The sequence below is a fragment of the Rana temporaria genome, chromosome 1, assembly GCF_905171775.1.
Source record: "Rana temporaria chromosome 1, aRanTem1.1, whole genome shotgun sequence".
NCBI classification, from domain to species: domain Eukaryota; kingdom Metazoa; phylum Chordata; class Amphibia; order Anura; family Ranidae; genus Rana; species Rana temporaria.
Window position 1 is genome coordinate 181,090,797 of NC_053489.1, and position 17,667 is coordinate 181,108,463.

The window sequence follows — 17,667 nt, forward strand, 5'->3', positions numbered from 1 at the left end:
TGTACTCTGCTTTCACAGCGGTCATTTTCTTGTGGCCATGCGCCTCTTTACAGTGCAGCCACTTGGCGGCCATTTTGGAGGAGTACTTTTGGCCTCTGGTGTCTGTATTACGGCGTGAATGGCGCAGTGTGACACAGGCAGCAGTGGAGCACCTCAGGCTGGAGACAGACAGCAGCAGGGCAGTACCGTTCGGGAGTCCTCTGGGGGGGCCCCTCATTCTTTCTGAGGCAGCTAGGAGGGTGGGCTGTGTACCTTGCCATTACATCCCCAGGGGGGGGGGGGGTTCAGCATGGCGTCGGGAGCGGACTCCCCCCCCCCCCCAGTAACGCATGAGTTGGCAACTGGTCACCCTGCACCTGCAGTGGACTCTGTCAGCGGTCCTGGAAGCTTTTGTTGCCAGGGTGGAAGCGGTGTGTGGGCAAACGGGGAGTAAAAAAACGCCCCCTGCCATCGTCCGGGGACAACTCTGAGGCGTAGCCAGGCCCAGCTACGGCTGATGGCCCTGGTTCTGATGCGTCAGGGGATGAGGACCGTGACCGGTCGGACAGTGAGGATGTCTCCGGGTCAGCACGCAAAAAGGCTCTGGTAAGTGATCTGATCACCGCAGTGCGTGATACGCTAAAGATAGAGGATTCTGTGGATGCGGCAGAGATGTCGGTCCCCTTCGGGTTCCGTAAGCCGGCCCGCACTGCCAAGGTGTTTCCTTGTGTATCTTATCTTGATAAGCTTTTGTACAAGGATTGGCAAAAGCCACAGAAGGGTTTTTGGGGAGAGTTTCCTGAAGAAATGGACCTCTCTTCCTATAGTGGACACTCCTGTGACCACAATTTCCGGTGGAAAGGGCTCGTGCTTTCAAGGATCCTGTGGACAAGAAGGCTGAGGCAATCACCCGCTACCTGTGGGCTCAGCAGTGCATCCAGCGGTGGCTGGGGCCCTGGTGTCTCGCTTACTGAGTGGGAAAAAATGCTCCTCCATGGATTAAAGGCACGTCAGGCTCCCCCCGAACGAGGTGGCTCTGGGCGACCAATTGGTACAGGGCCTTAAGTTTGTCTGCGAGTCAGGCGATCCCTTACTGTCCGGAGCCTCGGTCTATGTGGTGGTTTTACGCCTCCTGATCTGGCTAAAGTGTTGGTCTGCAAACCAATCTTCCAAGAATGCCCTGATGGACTTGCCCTTTAAGTGCGACAGACTTTTTGGTGCCTCTCTGGATGAAATTATCCAGGATGCCACAGGAGGTAAGAACACGCTGCTCCCACAAGCCACAAATAGTAAGGAGTCTCGTCGTAGGCAAGAAGCCTCCGTCGCTGCACACAAGCGTTTTTTCCGTCACCCCAGTGCTGCAGGTAAACATCCCCAGGCCAATAAAGCACCTGCTGAGGGAAAGAAGTGTCCCTGGTTTTGCAAACACAACAAGCCTGCGGACAAATCTGCGTCCGCATGATGGTCTGCCCCCGTCCATCTCTCGGGTGGGGGGACGTCTTCGCAAATTCATTGCTCGGTGGACATCTTTGATCCCCGACTGGTGGGTTTGTGAGGTAATTCCCTCTGGGTACAAGATAGAGTTTCTCTCTTGTCCACCGAACAGATTTTTTCCCTCCAGCTGGCCCGTTGGGAAGCCCTGTTTGGGGCGGTTCGGGATCTGCTGACTCACGGGCTGATCATACCTGTTCCGTTGCAGTAACGGTTTCAGGGTTTTTTACTCAAATCTGTTAGTAGTGCCAAAGAAGGATGGGGTCCGTCCAATCCTGGACCTCAAGGCCCTCAATTGCTTTGTGAAAGTACAAAGGTTCAGGATGGAGTCAGTTCGCTCTGTGGTTGCTGCTCTCTTGGATATCAAGGACGCATACTTGCATGTGCCCATATGCGCCAGGCATCAGATTTCTGCGCTTTGCGGTCGGGGAAGACCACTATCAGTTTGTGGCTCCCCCTTTCGGCTTGGCATCGGCTCCAAGGGTGTTCACCAAGGTGCTAGCTATGATTCTGGCCCTGCTAAGACAGTGTGACATCGCTATCGTGGATTACTTGGACGATCTTCTGAGGGCCACTTTAAGCTCAGAATTAGAGGGGGTCTATGACCTGCCAGATCCTCTGAGACTTTGGTTGGGTGTTGAACACCCAGAAGTCAGTCTTGGTACCGACTCAACGTCTGGAATTCCTGGGGTTGATTTTAGACTCCTCGGTGGTAAGGGTGTTTCTCTTGGTGACAAAGCTACAGACTCTTTGGACTGCGGTGTGGCGGTTGACATCCCAGAGTTGGTCGTCACTTCGTTTTTTGCATGCGGGTCCTGGGTCTCATGGTAGCCTCCTTCAAGACGGTACCGTATGCTCAATTTCACACGAGTGTTGCAGAAGGAAATTCTGTCCAGATGGGACAAGTGCCCATCGTTCCTGGATTGTCAAATCTGGATGAGCCACCTGGTCAGGTCTTCCTGGTTTGGTGGCTGACATCACCGGCACTTCTGTCCGTGAAGTCGTTTCTTCCTTTTCACTGAACGGTGATCATGGCAGACTTACCGGTTGGGGGGAAGTCTGGGGGGTTCAGTCGACCCAGGGTCGCTGGACTCCGGAGGAATCCTGCCTGCCGATCAATGTCCTGGAACTTCGGGCAATCAGGGTGTACCTCTCCGTGTGGTCTCAGAGGCTACAGGGGCATCCAGTCAGGATCCAGCCGGACACTGCCACGGCGGTGGCGTATGTCAACCATCAAGAAGGAACAAGAAGCGTGGCGGCAGCTTCAGAGGTCGCTCACTTCCTGAGGTGGGCAGAACGGCGCGTGCTGGCTCTCTCGGCCGTATACATTACGGGCGTGGAAAACTGGCAAGCGTACTACCAGAGTAGCCAGTGCTGGACAAAGGAGAGTGGTCTCTACACACGGATGTGTTTCATCTCATTCACCGGAGATTGGGCACGCCAGACGTGGACATCATGCTTTCCTCTTCTAAAACTTCTTCCCCATCTGCTTTGCGGTGTGGAGGTCTAAGGGATCCCAATTATGCTGATTGATCCGGATTGGCCGCGGCATCCCTGGTATGCCGACCTAGTGCACCTGGTGGCAGACGTTCCCTGGCGTCTGCCACTGTGAGAGGACCTTCTGTCGCAAGGTCTCCCATACTTCTTCCTGCTTTCCAGTCGCTGGTTTTAACGGCATGGCTGTTGAAATCCAGGTGTAACGGGACCGAGGCCTGTCGGTTTCTGTTGATTTCTACCATGTTGAGGGCACGAAAGTCGTCGTCTCTGAAGTTTTACCATCGCACCTGGAAGGCTTGCATCTCTGTGTGAAGAGATGACGTGGCATCCAGGTACTTGTTCGGGGTCAAGGGTCCTGCTGTGTTTTTTTTTTTTCTTTTCTTTTCTTACAGCGTGGGGTTTACCAAAAGCTTGCCTCAAGTACATTTTAAGGGGCGGATTTCTGTTTTGGCTGTCTTCTTTCAAAGACCATTGGCGGCTCACTCTCTGGTGAGTACGTTTTGTACAGGGGGTTTCGACATGTGGCCCCTCCGGTCCGTCCTCCACTACCTCCATGGGACTTGACCCTGGTCCTCTCCGTGCTTCAGAAACCGCCGTTTGAGAACATTAGGGAGATTCCCTTACTGACGCTTTCTCAGGAAGTGGTCTTCCTGGTGGCTATTACGTCAGTTAGACATGTTTCTGAGCTGGCAGCCTTGTTTTGCAAGGCTCCATATCTGGTCTTCCACAGAGATAAGGTGGTGCTGCGTCCACAGCCTTCTTTTCGACTTTTCATCTTACTGAGGACATTGTACTTCTATCCTTGTGTCCTTGTCCGTTGCATCATGAAGAGGCGGCGTTGCATTCCTTGGACGTTGTCCGGGCTCTGCGGGTGTACCTGTTTGCTACTGCTCCATTCCGGAGGTCCGACTCACTGTTTGTCTCGGTAGCTGGTCCTAAGAATGGCCTGGCGGTCTCGTTGGCCACCATTTCTAGGTGGATCAGGCAGATCGTGATCCAGGCTTATGCCCACAAGAGGCGGGCACCTCACTTTCAGGTCACGGCGCATTCGGCCAGGGCAATAGGTGCCTCCGACACCAAGCATCTGTTTCCCAGGTGTGTAAGGCGGCGACCTGGTCATCCGTTCACACTTTCACAACATTTTACATGGTTGATGTGAGTGCATTTTCAGATGCTTCCTTCGGCCGCAGGGTTTTGCAGGCAGCTGTTTAAAAGTTGCAACTCCTCCGTTGAGGAGCTCTGTTTTGTTTTGGGGTGAATTTCGTTTTTAATGCTGTTCCCACCCCTCGTTTTTTTGACACTGCTTTGAGACGTCCCACTTTGTCAAGATTGCTGTGTCAGTCCATGAACGAAAGAGAAAATAGGATTTTTGTATTTACCGTAAAATCCTTTTTTCTCTGAGTTCATGGACGGACACCGCACCCACCCCCCCTTTTCTATGTTTGTACTGCTTTTTGACGAACTTCGCTGCATGATGCAGGGAGAGGGGTTGTACCTAGAGGGACCGCCCCCTGGGCGGTACGGTACAGTTTTTTGATGCGTTTAAACATTTAACCTGTTTTCTGCCTAGTCCTCTCCTGATTGAAGGCTGAATACCCACATTGTCAAGATTGCTGCTGTGTCCGTCCATGAACTCGGAGAAAAGGAGTTTACGTTGAGTACAAAAATTCTATTTTTTTTTCCCCATCCACATACATGAGGTGGATGGGGGGGATCCTCCCCACTGTATCTTTGTATCCTGATAGTGGGGAGACTTCCCGAGATGAAAATACACTGATCAGTAGCCTACAGCGCTGATCAAGCAGAAAATAGATTGACTTCTTCAAAACCCCCAGTGCCCATACATGGATCAAAATTTAGCTGGTCTTACTGAACTGGCTGAATTTTCAATCCATGTATGGTAAGCTTAATGCAACTGTAATTAAAATTCCTTGAGCTGTAAGCTTTTGGGATTTTCTGCCCAGCTGTAGTAATTCTAACAGCTAGAGATATGCATAGGTATACTAAAGATTGACATTGTTTTGAGGTTGTGTTTTCCTCATTGATTTGGAGATGTGGCAAAACTAAGTTTTGCGAATCCATTTGGCTGTTAGAAATACAAAAATTGGGTGATATATAGCAATATCTTTGTCATGCAGTTTGTTGTAAACACCTGGGCTCTCGCCTAATTTATCTCACATTGCCACAGACCCAAATTTTGCTTTTCCTTAACTACCTGACTCCGTCCAAAGCCTTTTACTCCTTAAAGCGGATGTGCCACTAAACAAATATATTAAAAGCCAGCAGCTACAAATACTGCAGCTGCTGACTTTTAATATAAGGACACTTACCTGTCCTGGAGTCCAGCGGTGATCGCAGCAGATGACGAGCCGATCGCTCGTCACCCTGCTGCTCCCCCCTCCATCCACGGTGAGGGAACCAGGAAGTGAAGCGCTCCGGCTTCACTGCCCGGTTCCCTACGGCGCATGCGCGAGTCGCGCTGCGCCCGCCGATTGGCTCCCGCTGTGTGCTGGGAGCCGAGTGTTCCCAGCATACAACGGGGGACGGACGGGAAGCGGAGAAAAAACCCGTCTTTTGCCCGTATCGTAGGGCCGGAAGTGGGTGCAGATACCTGTCTGTAGACAGGTATCTGCACCCCCCTCCCCCCTGAAAGGTGTCAAATGTGACACCGGAGGGGGGAGGGTGCCGATCAGCGGGACTCCACTTTAGAGTGGAGATCCGCTTTAAATATCTCTGCATCCCCCTCTCCTCCCCTATATCTCAAAAAGACGTATGTTCAGCACGTTATACCTTTTTAGCATTTGTAGTCTAACCTAATATATAATACATTCGTTTTTTTTTTCCCAGGACAGATAGGGATCAATATAATTTTATCTTGTGTAGATGTTAAAGCGGAGTTCCACCGAGAAATGGAACTTCCGATAATCGGATTCCTCCCCGCATCCGGTGCCACATTTGGCACCTTTCATGGGGGAGCAGATACCTGTCAAATCCAGGTATCTGTAGTAAGAAGAGCCAGCAAGACTGTGATCCTTGAAGTGTTGTTTATTGGTACATCAGAGTGGCAATAAAACAACAATAATACTGATGCGTTTTGGCAATAGCCTTAGTCGTAGGTATCTGCTCCCACCTCCGGCCATAGATCATCGCACTTCATGCTGCAAACTTTGCAAAGTCCGTCCAATGCATTATTTACCACAATATACTAAAGTCTGCAGATTTTATAATGTCACATAAGGAGATTTTTTTTTATTTTGAGACGTGCACGCGGAAAATAAATTGATGTGACCGTTGTTGGCACACCATTGGTGTAAAGTGGTAGTAATGTCTGTTTTTTGGGTTATACCTACAGGTAATCCCTATAACAAGGCTTTACCTGTAGGTACAGTAAAATCTCCTAAACATGCACAGTTTAGGAGATATTTACTTTAGTTGCAGCCAGTGGCGTCACGGGCATATGCGCTCTGCACTCTCATTGGATGACATGCCGTCCATTGGGGGGGCCTGAGATGCCACACCGAGGGGGACCTGATCAGGGCTGAGCAGGGGAGTATAACATGTTTGGTGTTTAAAAAAAAAAAAAAAGAGCATTTGATATGTATTCTTTAATGTTTTATTTAGTAAGACAGAGCTAAAATTATGCAATACAATATAAAGTGACTGCAGCCAGAATTCACTTTTTGATTATTTAAAGCAGTAAAAAATAAATCAAGCTTGCTGATTGATATGAATAACTGCAGTATGTGCCTTTTTTTATTTTTTTAGGTTTAGCGGTTCTTAAAAACTGATAGAATTTAGTATTCTCGTATTAATGGTTTCTGTCAATGCCCTTTTCAGTTACTTCGGGTCAAAATTCACAGTCGTCTGTTGAAAGTTCACTAGTCAATTCAGAGAAAACTGAGCTACAGTCTTCTGTTGATAAAGATGCTTCTACAGAAAACACAAAAAATTCTCAGGTAATGTGGATACTGTGCGCATCCTTTTTTTTTCCTACGTTCAACAAAGTGTTTATTGAGTAAAGATGCATACATAGGGCCATATTCTCAAAGAAGTTCCGCCGGCGTATATGGAGATGCGCGGCGTAAGTGTAAAGAAGCGCCGTCCTATTTATGCGCCGTAGTCACAGAACCATATCCGCCAGAAACAAGGCTTCTCCCGTCCGTCTTAACTCGTTTAAGTTTACGCAGCGTAGGCGCATATTTCCGCTGATGGCATCCTACGCTGCCATAGAATTAGTATTCAAATATGCAAATGATGTACATAAGCTGATTCCCGAACCTACGCGCGAGCGGCGTAGGATACGCGCTGTGCGCGTACGACGAATGGCCGGCTGAAAGTTACTCCTCATAAAGCTCGGTTAACTTTGCTCCAGACCTGAGTAAGTCAGCTTGAAAGCAAATACAGCAGCACCATCCCGGACGAGCTGAGCAACCACACTTATAGGACAACATATTCGTATGCCAACATGCCAGGGGCAGGCGAGGTCTTAGCACTACTAGTGTGTGCAGAGGCGCGTAGAAGGAGGAGGGCACGTGAGAGGGTATACCCACAGCGCATTAGCCTCTTTGGCATGGCTGATTTGGAGGTGTATCGTCGTTTCAGATTCACCCCTCATGCCATCCTGGAAATTACCAGAGCCCTGCAGGATGACATCACCAGCCCAACACAACGCTCACATGCAGTGGAGCCACTGGTGAAGGTCCTGGCAACACTGCATTTCCTGGCCACTGGCTCTTTTCAAAGAACAAGTGGAGACGTGGCTGGGATTTCACAAACCAGCATGAGCAGATGTGTGCACCAGGTTGTCCCCGCAATCCTGAGACGCATGTCCCACCACATCATCAGACCCACCCAGGAGGTCCAGCGGCTGAAGGAAATGCGTGAGTTCTGCCAAATTGCAGGATTGCCACGCACCATCGGGGCTATTGATTGCACCCATGTGACACTACAGCCCCCCCATGAGACAGAGCACATTTACCGCAACAGGAAGCATTGGCATTCCATCAATGTCCAGGTCATAGTGGATGCCCAAGGCCTCATATGGCATGTCCGTGCCAAACACCCAGGATCCAGCCATGACAGCTTCATATTCCGTCAAAGCGACATCCCAAGACACTTTGAACAGAACATGTATGGGGACAGCTGGCTGGTTGGTGAGTGACATGGGTGTCAGGTATGACTGTCCCCCCCCATGATGCAGACATCACGAGGGGCACATGCACGACTAACATCCTCTTGTCTTTTCCCTTCCAGGTGACTCTGCATATGCACTTGGACCCCATCTTATGACCCCATTCCGGAACCCCCAAACCCCAGGAGAGCAAAGATACAATGCTGCACACATAAGTACCCGTGGAGTGGTGGAACGCACATTTGGCCTCCTTAAGTCCCGTTTCCGATGCCTGGATAAGACTGGGGGTACCCTGTTGTATTCCCCAAACTTCGTGTGTCAGATCATCGGTGCATGTTGCTTGCTGCACAACTTTGCAGTGAGAAAGGGCCTGGAGATTGACATACGTGATGACCTGACCCCCGAACCAGACATTCCCCCCCCCCTAACCGAGGGTACCCCGTCTTCTGAGGGATCAGCAATCAGGAGATGTCTCGTGGAACGAATCTTTGAACGTTAAAAACACACATTAAACATGGCACAAGGAGAATGCACGCATGCACACCACTGTGGTCCCTAGCACACACACCCCACATCACATTGGATTAGACCGAAGTACACCGCACGGTACTAAGGAGCAGCAACGCCGCGTCAAGGCCCCAATGATGTTGCTGTCCATTCATACACCTTTCACACGGACCTGGTGAGAACTTATCCCCAGCGACCGAGGGTGACACCCCTTACTGGCAGGAGTGTCACCCCCCCACATTCACACACCATTCACACTGTACTCTGCACTACTTTGTGCAGCACCAGTGAAAAGAGGGGTTCTATATTAAGGGCGATATAGTCAGCTGGGCTCCTAGAAATATGTATTCCCAAATATTTGATAGTGTCTGTCAGTTGGCGTGGCGTTCCTATCAGCGGCTCAGGCGGTTGGAAGCTATCAATCGGTAGGATCTGCGATTTTTGAGCCCGGAAAATGTTCCGAACTGTTCGATCACCTGGAGCGCAGCTTGGAGGGAGGGTCCCCCGAGTCAGCGAGATATAGCAGTGTATCGCCCCCATACATACAAATTTTTTTATACTACAGGGTCCCGTCTGCAATCTCAGAGTTTGTGTGAATGGACACGGCCAAGGGTTCTGCAGCAAGAGCATACAAAAGTGGGGAGCGCGGGCAGCCTTGTCTCGTACCTCTACTGAGGTTAAACACCTGAGGCGGCTAGCCATTGGCCACCAGAATCTGGGACCAAGCCATAGCTCTCCAGGCATCGCCACAGAATACTGTGTATCTCTTTTTAAGGAAAAATTCTTAAAGGAATTGTATGTCTTCTTTCTTCTGGTCAAGACTAATGCTGGCCATACACAAATGGATTTTCAAATGACTGAACTCATTTTTTTCAAACATTTAACATTTGATTTTAGAAATGAATATATTTCCAGAACAAAAACCATGTACACTGTTTAAAATGCATTCATTCATTCATTCTAGAAAAAAATTCAATTATGTTGAATTCTCTTCACTTTGATTGAAAATGAACTTGATTTGACTCCACGATGATTAGAAAATCAACTTTTCTTAAAAAAACTATTTTCTAATAAATCTTTGTGTGTGGTCAGCATAAGAAACATAAATACCAATCAAATTGAGTAAATATGAAATACTGCTCTTTCAGTGAGCTGATGAAACACACTAAATTCCATTTTCATGTTTACTTTTCTGATTTTACCTGTGTTGATAAAACATGGATAGCACAAGCTTCGGCTTCGGTGGGTCTGCGAGGTGGTCACTTTGGGGTACAAGATCGAGTTTCTTTCCTGTCCGCCAAACAGATTCTTTCCCTCTAAATTTTCCTCTCCTTCCGGCTCGTCGGTCTGCCTTAATGGGGGCAGTACAAGATTTACTGAGAGTAATTTTACCCGTGCCACTGGAGGAAAGGTTTCAGGGATTCTACTCGAATCTGTTTGTGGTCCCAAAGAAGGACAGAGTTCGTCCTATTTAAGACCTCAATGCCTTTGTAAAGATTTGAACGTTCTGGATGGAATCAATTAGTTTGGTGGTTGCTGCGCTCCATCCGGTGGATTTTCTGGCATCCTTGGACATCAAGGACGCATACTTGCATGTCCCCATCTGCGCCAGGCACCAGAAATTTCTGGGATTTGCGATCGGCGAAGACCACTATCAATTTGTGGCTCTTCCCTTTTAGCCTAGCTTCGGCACCAAAAGTTTTCACCAAGGTGCTTGCCCTGATTCTGGCCTTGCTGGGACAGTGAGGCATTGCTATCGTAGGCTACTTGGACTGTCTTCTGAGAGCTGCTTCTATAGCCAGTCAGACCCTTTGGGAATTTGGTTGGGTGTTGAACATTCAGCGTCTGGAGTACCTAGGGTTGATCCTGGACTCCTCGGAGGCGAGAGTACTTCTTTTGGAAAAGTTGCAGACATTCCAGACTGCAGTGAAGTTGTTGGCATCCCGCAATTGTTCGTCTCTCAGTTTTTGCATGCTGGCCTGGGCCTCATGGTAGCCTCCTTCGAGGCAGTACCGTATGCCCAATTTCACACTCGAGTCTTACAGAAGGAGATCCTGTCCAAATGGAACAAATCTCCTTGGTCTCTGGATTGTCAGATTCAGGTGAGTCACCTGGTCAGAGTCTCTCTGAGTTGGTGGCTGAGATCCCCGGCCCCTCAGTCCGGGAAGTTGTTCCTTTCTTCCCAGTCGACTGATCACGACGGACGCCAGCCTCGCAGGTTGGGGGGGGGGAGTCTGGGGGGTCCAGTCGGCCCAGGGTCGCTGGACTCTGGTCAAATCCCGCCTGCTGAACAATGTACTGGAGCTTTGAGCGATCAGGCTTTGTCTCTTCTCATGGTCTCAGAGGCTACAAGGGCGTCCAATCAGGATCCAGTCGGACAAGGCCACGGCTGTGGCTTATGTCAACCATCAGGGAGGAAACAAAGAGCGTCGGAGGTCGCTCACATCCTCCGATGAGTGGAAAAAAGCCTGCCGGCACGATCAGCCGTTCTGGGTGTAGAAAACTGTCAGGCGGACTATCTAACTCACCAGATGCTGGACCAAGGGGGGTGGTCGTTGCATCCAGAGGTGTTTCAACTCCTTTGCCGGAGGTGGGGCACGCCGTACGTTGATCTCCTGGCTTCTCGACTCAATCGCAAGGTGTCGAGGTTCGTGGCCAGGTCCAGAGATCCCTGGGCAGATGCATTGGTGGCCCCGTAGGATCAGTATCGGCTAATCTATGCCTTTCCTCCACTGAAGTTGCTTCCTCGTCTTCTCCGCAGAGTAAAGGCAGAGGGGATCCCGGTGATTCTAATCACTCCAGATTGGGCCCGGTGTCCCTGGTACACCAACCTCGTGCGCCTGGTGGTGGATGCACCTTGGCGTTTGCCAATGCGGGAGGTTACTCACAGAAGTTCGGTGAGGACTATGATGCTACTTTTGCTCCAGTTGCTAAACAAAGTACTTTCAGAACACTAATGACAGTGGCTGCCATGCGTACAATGATTGTGAAACATCACGATATTAAGACAGCTTTTCTTAATGGTGATATTGAAGAAGAAATTTACATGTCACAGCCAGAAGGATATTTGAAAAAGGGACAAGAGCATCTTGTCTGCAAGTTGAATAAATCTCTTTATGGCCTTAAACAATCGGCTCGAGCATGGAACCTAAAGATTAATCAAGTTCTACTAAATGAAGGATTTACAAGGAGCAAAGCTGATCCGTGCCTATATGCTAAACAAATAGACACTGAGTGGATGTATCTGCTAATTTATGTAGATGACCTGATTATTGCTCACAAAAACAACAATGAAATTGCAAAGTTAACAGGAGTACTCAACGAGCACTTTGAAACTAAAGACCTAGGTGAAGTGACATATTATCTTGGAATTGACATCCAGCGTGAGAAAGATGGACGTTTCCTGTTGAATCAGAGTGCAAAAATTGAATCTATTCTTCAGCAATTCAACATGACAGAGGCGAAAGGAGAAAGCACACCTATGGATACAGCCTATCCAAAGTCAGAAGGAGAAGATGATCTTCTCACATCCAATGAACAATACAGACAAGCAGTGGGGGCACTTCTCTACATTGCAACCACTACACGTCCAGACATTGCAGCCAGCATGTCTCTTCTTTGCAGGCGAGTTGATAAACCACGTCAAAGAGACTGGAATGCGATCAAAAGAGTTATGAGATATCTGAAACAGACAAAAGACTTAAAATTTAAACTGTCAGCAAGTGGTGATTTAAACCTCGTGGGATATGTGGACTCCGATTGGGCAGGTGATCACAGCACACGCAAATCCACAAGTGGTTACTTATTAAAATTGGGAGACAGTCCTATATCATGGTCCAGCAAGAAACAGATGTCAGTGGCATTGTCCTCTACAGAAGCCGAATACATATCTGCAGCTTATGCCAGTCAAGAAGTTGTGTGGTTACAGAAATTACTCAAGGATCTTGGAGAAGCAACATCAGAACCTACCGTCTTATTTGAAGACAATCAGGGTTGCATTAAGCTTGCAACAAGTGAGAAGATTAATGGAAGAACCAAGCACATCGATGTCAGACGACATTACATTCATGACTTAGTTGATCAAAATGTAATTGAACTTGTGTATTGTGAGTCGGAAAAAATTATTGCTGATGCTTTGACAAAGCCACTAGCTAGAAACAGATTTGTTGATCTTAGATCAGAAATGGGATTGACATAGATAGTAGTTGTTGAGTGGGGGTGTTAGCATACAAGGTTTGTATTTAATGAGCAACAAACAACTATAAGTCATTGCTGTGTGCCCACTATATTGTATGATCACTAGATGGCAGTGTTACGTTTGTGGGTTCATGTTTTGTCTATGCCTTATAAGTAATAAAAGAGTTTCCTGCTCGTGTCGCAGATTTTCCACAGAGAAATAACAGACTGTTCTGCCTGTACTTTGTTTAGCCCCTGAAAGATTATATCTAACAATACCTGTCTGCTACGGCTCCGTTCCGGAGGTCGGACACGCTGTTTGTGGTGGTATCTGGTCCGCAGAAGGGCCTGTCTCGTCACCATTTCTCTGTGGATCAGACAGACCGTCATTCAGGCCTATGCCCTTAAGGGGCGGGCGCCTCCCTTCCCTGTCATGGTGCACTCGACCAGGGCTATTGGTGCCTCCTGGGCTTTCCGACATCAAGCATCTGTCTCACAAGTGTGTAAGGCGGCGACTTGGCCGTCCGTTCACACCTTCTCCAAATTTTACAAGGTTGATGTGAACACCTCTTCGGATGCTTCCTTCGGCCACAAGGTTCTGCAGGTGGCTGTTTAAGGTTGCATCTCCTCCGTTGAGGAGCTCTGTTTTGTTTTGGGGTGAATTTCGTTTTTAATGCTGTTCCCACCCCTCGTTTTTTTGAGACGTCCCATATGTCAAGACTTGGAAAGGCTGTGTCCGTCCATGGATGAAAAGAGAAAATAGGATTTTTGTACTCACCGTAAAATCCTTTTCTTTGTCGTCCATGGATGGACACAGCACCCACCCCTCCTTTTTAGGTTTGTACTGCTTTTTGACAAACTGAGTTGCTGACTGCACGGTAAGGGGTTATGACCTGAGGGACCGCCCCCTGGGCGCGGGGCTGTTCAACTTCAATTTAGACGGCACATAACCCATATGTCAAGACTTGAAAATGCTGTGTCCCTCCATGGACGACAGCGAAAAGGATTTTACGGTGAGTACAAAAATCCTATTTTTATGGCGAAAAACATGGCAATTATTTTGTCTATGTTGAACAAATTTGTTATCCAGTTTGGATTTAGTTCAACTTTAGCTCCACCGTTTTTTAGTGTTAATGTAGTATGTGTCTTGTTGTTTTCACCCATTTAGATGCCAGCCATTGTGTAATTGTTAACTTTTTTCCCTTGTGATTTAGGATTCTGATGATGGTGCACCCCCTCCAAGCAAAAAGGCAAAATCTGACAGTTCGGCACAAAACACCGAAGCAGTCTAGACCGTCAAGCTAAACTTCTTTCTTTTTATTATTTGGGGTCGGTTTACTGTAAGGTACATTGGTTACTGCAACTCTAGGACAGCCTTACTGACATCTTTGTCTCTTTAATGAGAATAGAACTCTTTTTATCTTCTCAACCTACAAAGCAAAAATCCAACAATGCCTGGACAGGAGGCCAGGACTTTAGGAAATGGGGAAACTTTCTGTGACAACTCAAGATACCAATGACAGTCTTTTGAAGTGGTTGTTGTAAACACTCAGGAGGGTCTACGCACTGTTTTCTGTAGTCATTTTTACATTTGTGTTGCTGCTGTATATACGTTTTTCCATTTTGCTATTTAACATGTAAGATATTTAAAGATGGTACCTGTTCAATTTTAAGCCTCCATGTGAATTTCCATAATTCTGGTTATGTTACTGTGCCTTTTGGTTTAGGGATTTTTATTTTAATATAAAGTTCCACATACAGTGGATAAAAATGTTTAAATATTTGTAGCAATTTAAAAATCATTCTAAGCCATTTTCACAAGTGGACTGAGCTGATGACTTTATCGAAGAGTATTTGAATGCCTTTTATCATGCACCATTTATCAGCATCAATGCATTCCACGGTCTGACTGTATCTGCTAGCTTGCTTTAACTGCTAACGCATCATAATGTTCTTAAATCCATGTAACAACTTCCCTCTGTTCCAGGCAGCTAACGCATTCATTATGTTTTACTACAGAAGCAGTGGTTTATCCATTTCTTGTAGATTACTCTAAAAATAACTGATTTATGATAAAGGGTTTAGTCAAAGCAGTATTTTACTTTGTCTGCCAACTGCAACTTTTTTTTTTTTTTTATTTGATTAAAAAAAAAATCAATATAAATCGATTTTATAACTTGTCATTCTAGTTCGATGTGCGAGTTGCTCCAAGGACAGTACAGCTTAAGGCAGTATAAGGGTTATATGCTGGTGCATTTTAGGCTGTGTGCGTGTGCATGTGGTGTGTGTGATTATTTTTATTTTTTAGTAGAACATGTTTCTATATTTAATTGGTATTCTCAGCATATCGGTTTTAAGCTAACACTACAATTTTAATCAAAGTAATGCAATTTTAGACATTTGCCAACTGACCTATACATCGGGTACTCACAGATTTTCCATCTGAGAGTTATGGTCTTTTTACCTGTTCAGTATATCGAAGTGGATAACTGTACCTGCCCAGGTGTACAAACTGCTGGGCTATTCAGGTTTGCCTACACAACAACATTTCCCAAATCTGTGAAGCACCGTGTTGGTACCCAGCCCTAATTTGCAAGATATGTTTACAGTTAAAATGTATAGGTACTAAATTTTCAATTGGACATTTTTTTTTTTACAAAAAATGACGCCAAGTGAAGTGAAAATGCTGAAAAATAGAATGATGCAACTTTTTGTAAAAGCTGACCACCCCCTCGCCACAGATGCATTCTTACCTCAGTGTTTACATCCAGGACAGCAAGTCTTCACTGTACCGACTGCACCTGTGAGTTGCAGCCAAAATGAGACTTCCAAGGAACCATATCTGATGGTCTCGGGCATCGGCGAAGCCCAATAATCTACGGGGCACAAATCCGCAGGTTCCTCCAGAACAGTGAGGACTTGATCTGCTGGATGAATATAAACCGAGAAACTATCACTGTCAGAATATAGCATTTATGCATCTCTGGAGGGGGAGAGTGGGTTTGGTTAGGGCAGTGTTTCTCAATTCCAGTCCTCAGGCCCCCCCAACAGGTCAGGTTTTCAGGATTTCCCTCAGATGAAAATGCTGTGGTGATTACTAAGGCAGTGAAACTGATCAAATCACCTGTGCAAAATAATGGAAATCCTGAAAACCTGACCTGTTGGGGGGGCCTGAGGACTGGAATTGAGAAACACTGGGTTAGGGAGCGAAAAGAAAAAATGCACTTTGTTTTAAAGTGCACTTATCCTTTAAATCAGGGATAAGCAATTAGCGGACCTCCAGATGTTGCCAAACTACAAGTCCCATGAGGCATAGCGAGACTCTGACAGCATCAAGCATGACACCCAGAAGCAGAGGCATGATGGGACTTGTAGTTTGGCAACAGCTGGAGGTCCGCTAATTGCTTATCCCCGCTTTAAATTTTAAAGTGTTACTAAACCCACAGCTGTAAAATCAGGCTGTATATGCAGTAAAGCATGCTAGTTAGAACCTAAGGGATTAATCCTATGCATTGTGTAAACAGGCTGTTTGATCTTGACTTCTATGATCCTCCCCTTTTGCAGCCCCTAAACCATCTCCTGAAAGAACAAACCAAAAGTTTTTTCTTCTTCTTGGAAGGGTGCATGTGATCAGCACAGGGCCAATCGGCACTGTCCAGATATAGGATCAGGAGTCATGCAGCTTCATAGGACAATCATAGGAGAATGAAAATTCCTCCCAGAAGCTTTAACCGGACACTGATAGAAGTCCCAAGACTGCTATATACAGCTAAGATAAAGTATTTAGTTAACTACTTCCGGACTGCCCGCCGTCACTATACGTCAGCTGTTTGATGTTAAATACTGAAGTTATGGCAGCAGCCATAACCCCAGTATCTCTTTAAAAAGCGGGCGATACGCTTTCAGATAAAGGTGGTCTCTTCGGTGGATTCACCGCAAGATCACTTTCATCAGGGGCGGGAAAGGGGCCTCCTGCCGCTCCCCGGAGCCGTCGGTAGCAGCGGAGACGATCAGGTCCTTTCCTCTAAGAGACATGGTCAAGTGAGTGAAATATGGCCCCCACTCTGCTCCATACCATTGGATGACGGATGCGTCGTCTCACGTCACTTCCGCCCAATTGTCTTAAAGGGGTCATTTATTTTGATTATTTTATTGTAATTTTTTATTGTTTTTAAGTGTAAATGTGAGATCTGAGGTCTTTTTATATCCCAGATCTCACATTAAATGCTTTTTAATTTTTTTTTATTACAGAAGCAAACGCATATGAAAACGCTGTTCAAACCACACATGTGAGCTATCGCTGCTCTGTAACTCAAAACTGGTAACCTGTAGAAATTTTTAAACGTCGCCTATGGAGTCAAAGTTTGTTGTCATTCCACGAGCGGGCGCAATTTTAAAGCATGACATGTTTGGTATCAATTTACTCGGCGAGACATTATCTTTTTACAATATAGAAAAAATTGGGCTAACGTTGGTGTTGTCTTAGTTTTTTAATAAAACATTTGCGCTTGTAAGACCTGCGCAAATACGGTGTGACAAAGTATTGCAACGACCACCATTTTATTCTCTAGGATGTCTGAAAAAGAAAATATAATGTTTGAAGGTTCCAAGTAATTTTTTTAATTACTTTAACTCGTAAACAACAAGTTTGAAAAATAGGCCTGGTCTTTAAGTGGTTAAAGAGGAACTGCAGTCTGCTCACATAAATTGTAAACAAAAAACACATCTTTGCCATTCTAAAGCTTCCCTTGAACCACTTTGCATATTTTGTATATACTGTGATTCTGTACTTGCCGAATATGCTGCAGAAATCTCCCTTTACTGAGTCTGGCTGCAACCATTTTTACTGTGGGCAGCTGAAGCTGCTGCCTGTTCACTTCCTGGAT

The 17,667-nt window shown here is 46.7% G+C and overlaps 1 protein-coding gene across 2 annotated transcripts in view; it reads left to right on the forward strand.

The window, feature by feature from the left end:
• BCL7A (BAF chromatin remodeling complex subunit BCL7A) overlaps positions 1-14,454 on the forward strand; it is a 55,005-nt gene extending 40,551 nt beyond the window's left edge. For both annotated transcript variants that reach the window (XM_040347065.1, XM_040347058.1), the window contains 2 exons: positions 6,805-6,923; positions 13,996-14,454. In XM_040347065.1, coding sequence (XP_040202999.1) covers positions 6,805-6,923; positions 13,996-14,073 — 197 coding nt within the window. In that variant the 3' untranslated portion in view covers positions 14,074-14,454. The remainder of the gene's footprint in view (positions 1-6,804; positions 6,924-13,995) is intronic.
• The last annotated feature ends 3,213 nt before the right edge of the window (positions 14,455-17,667 follow it).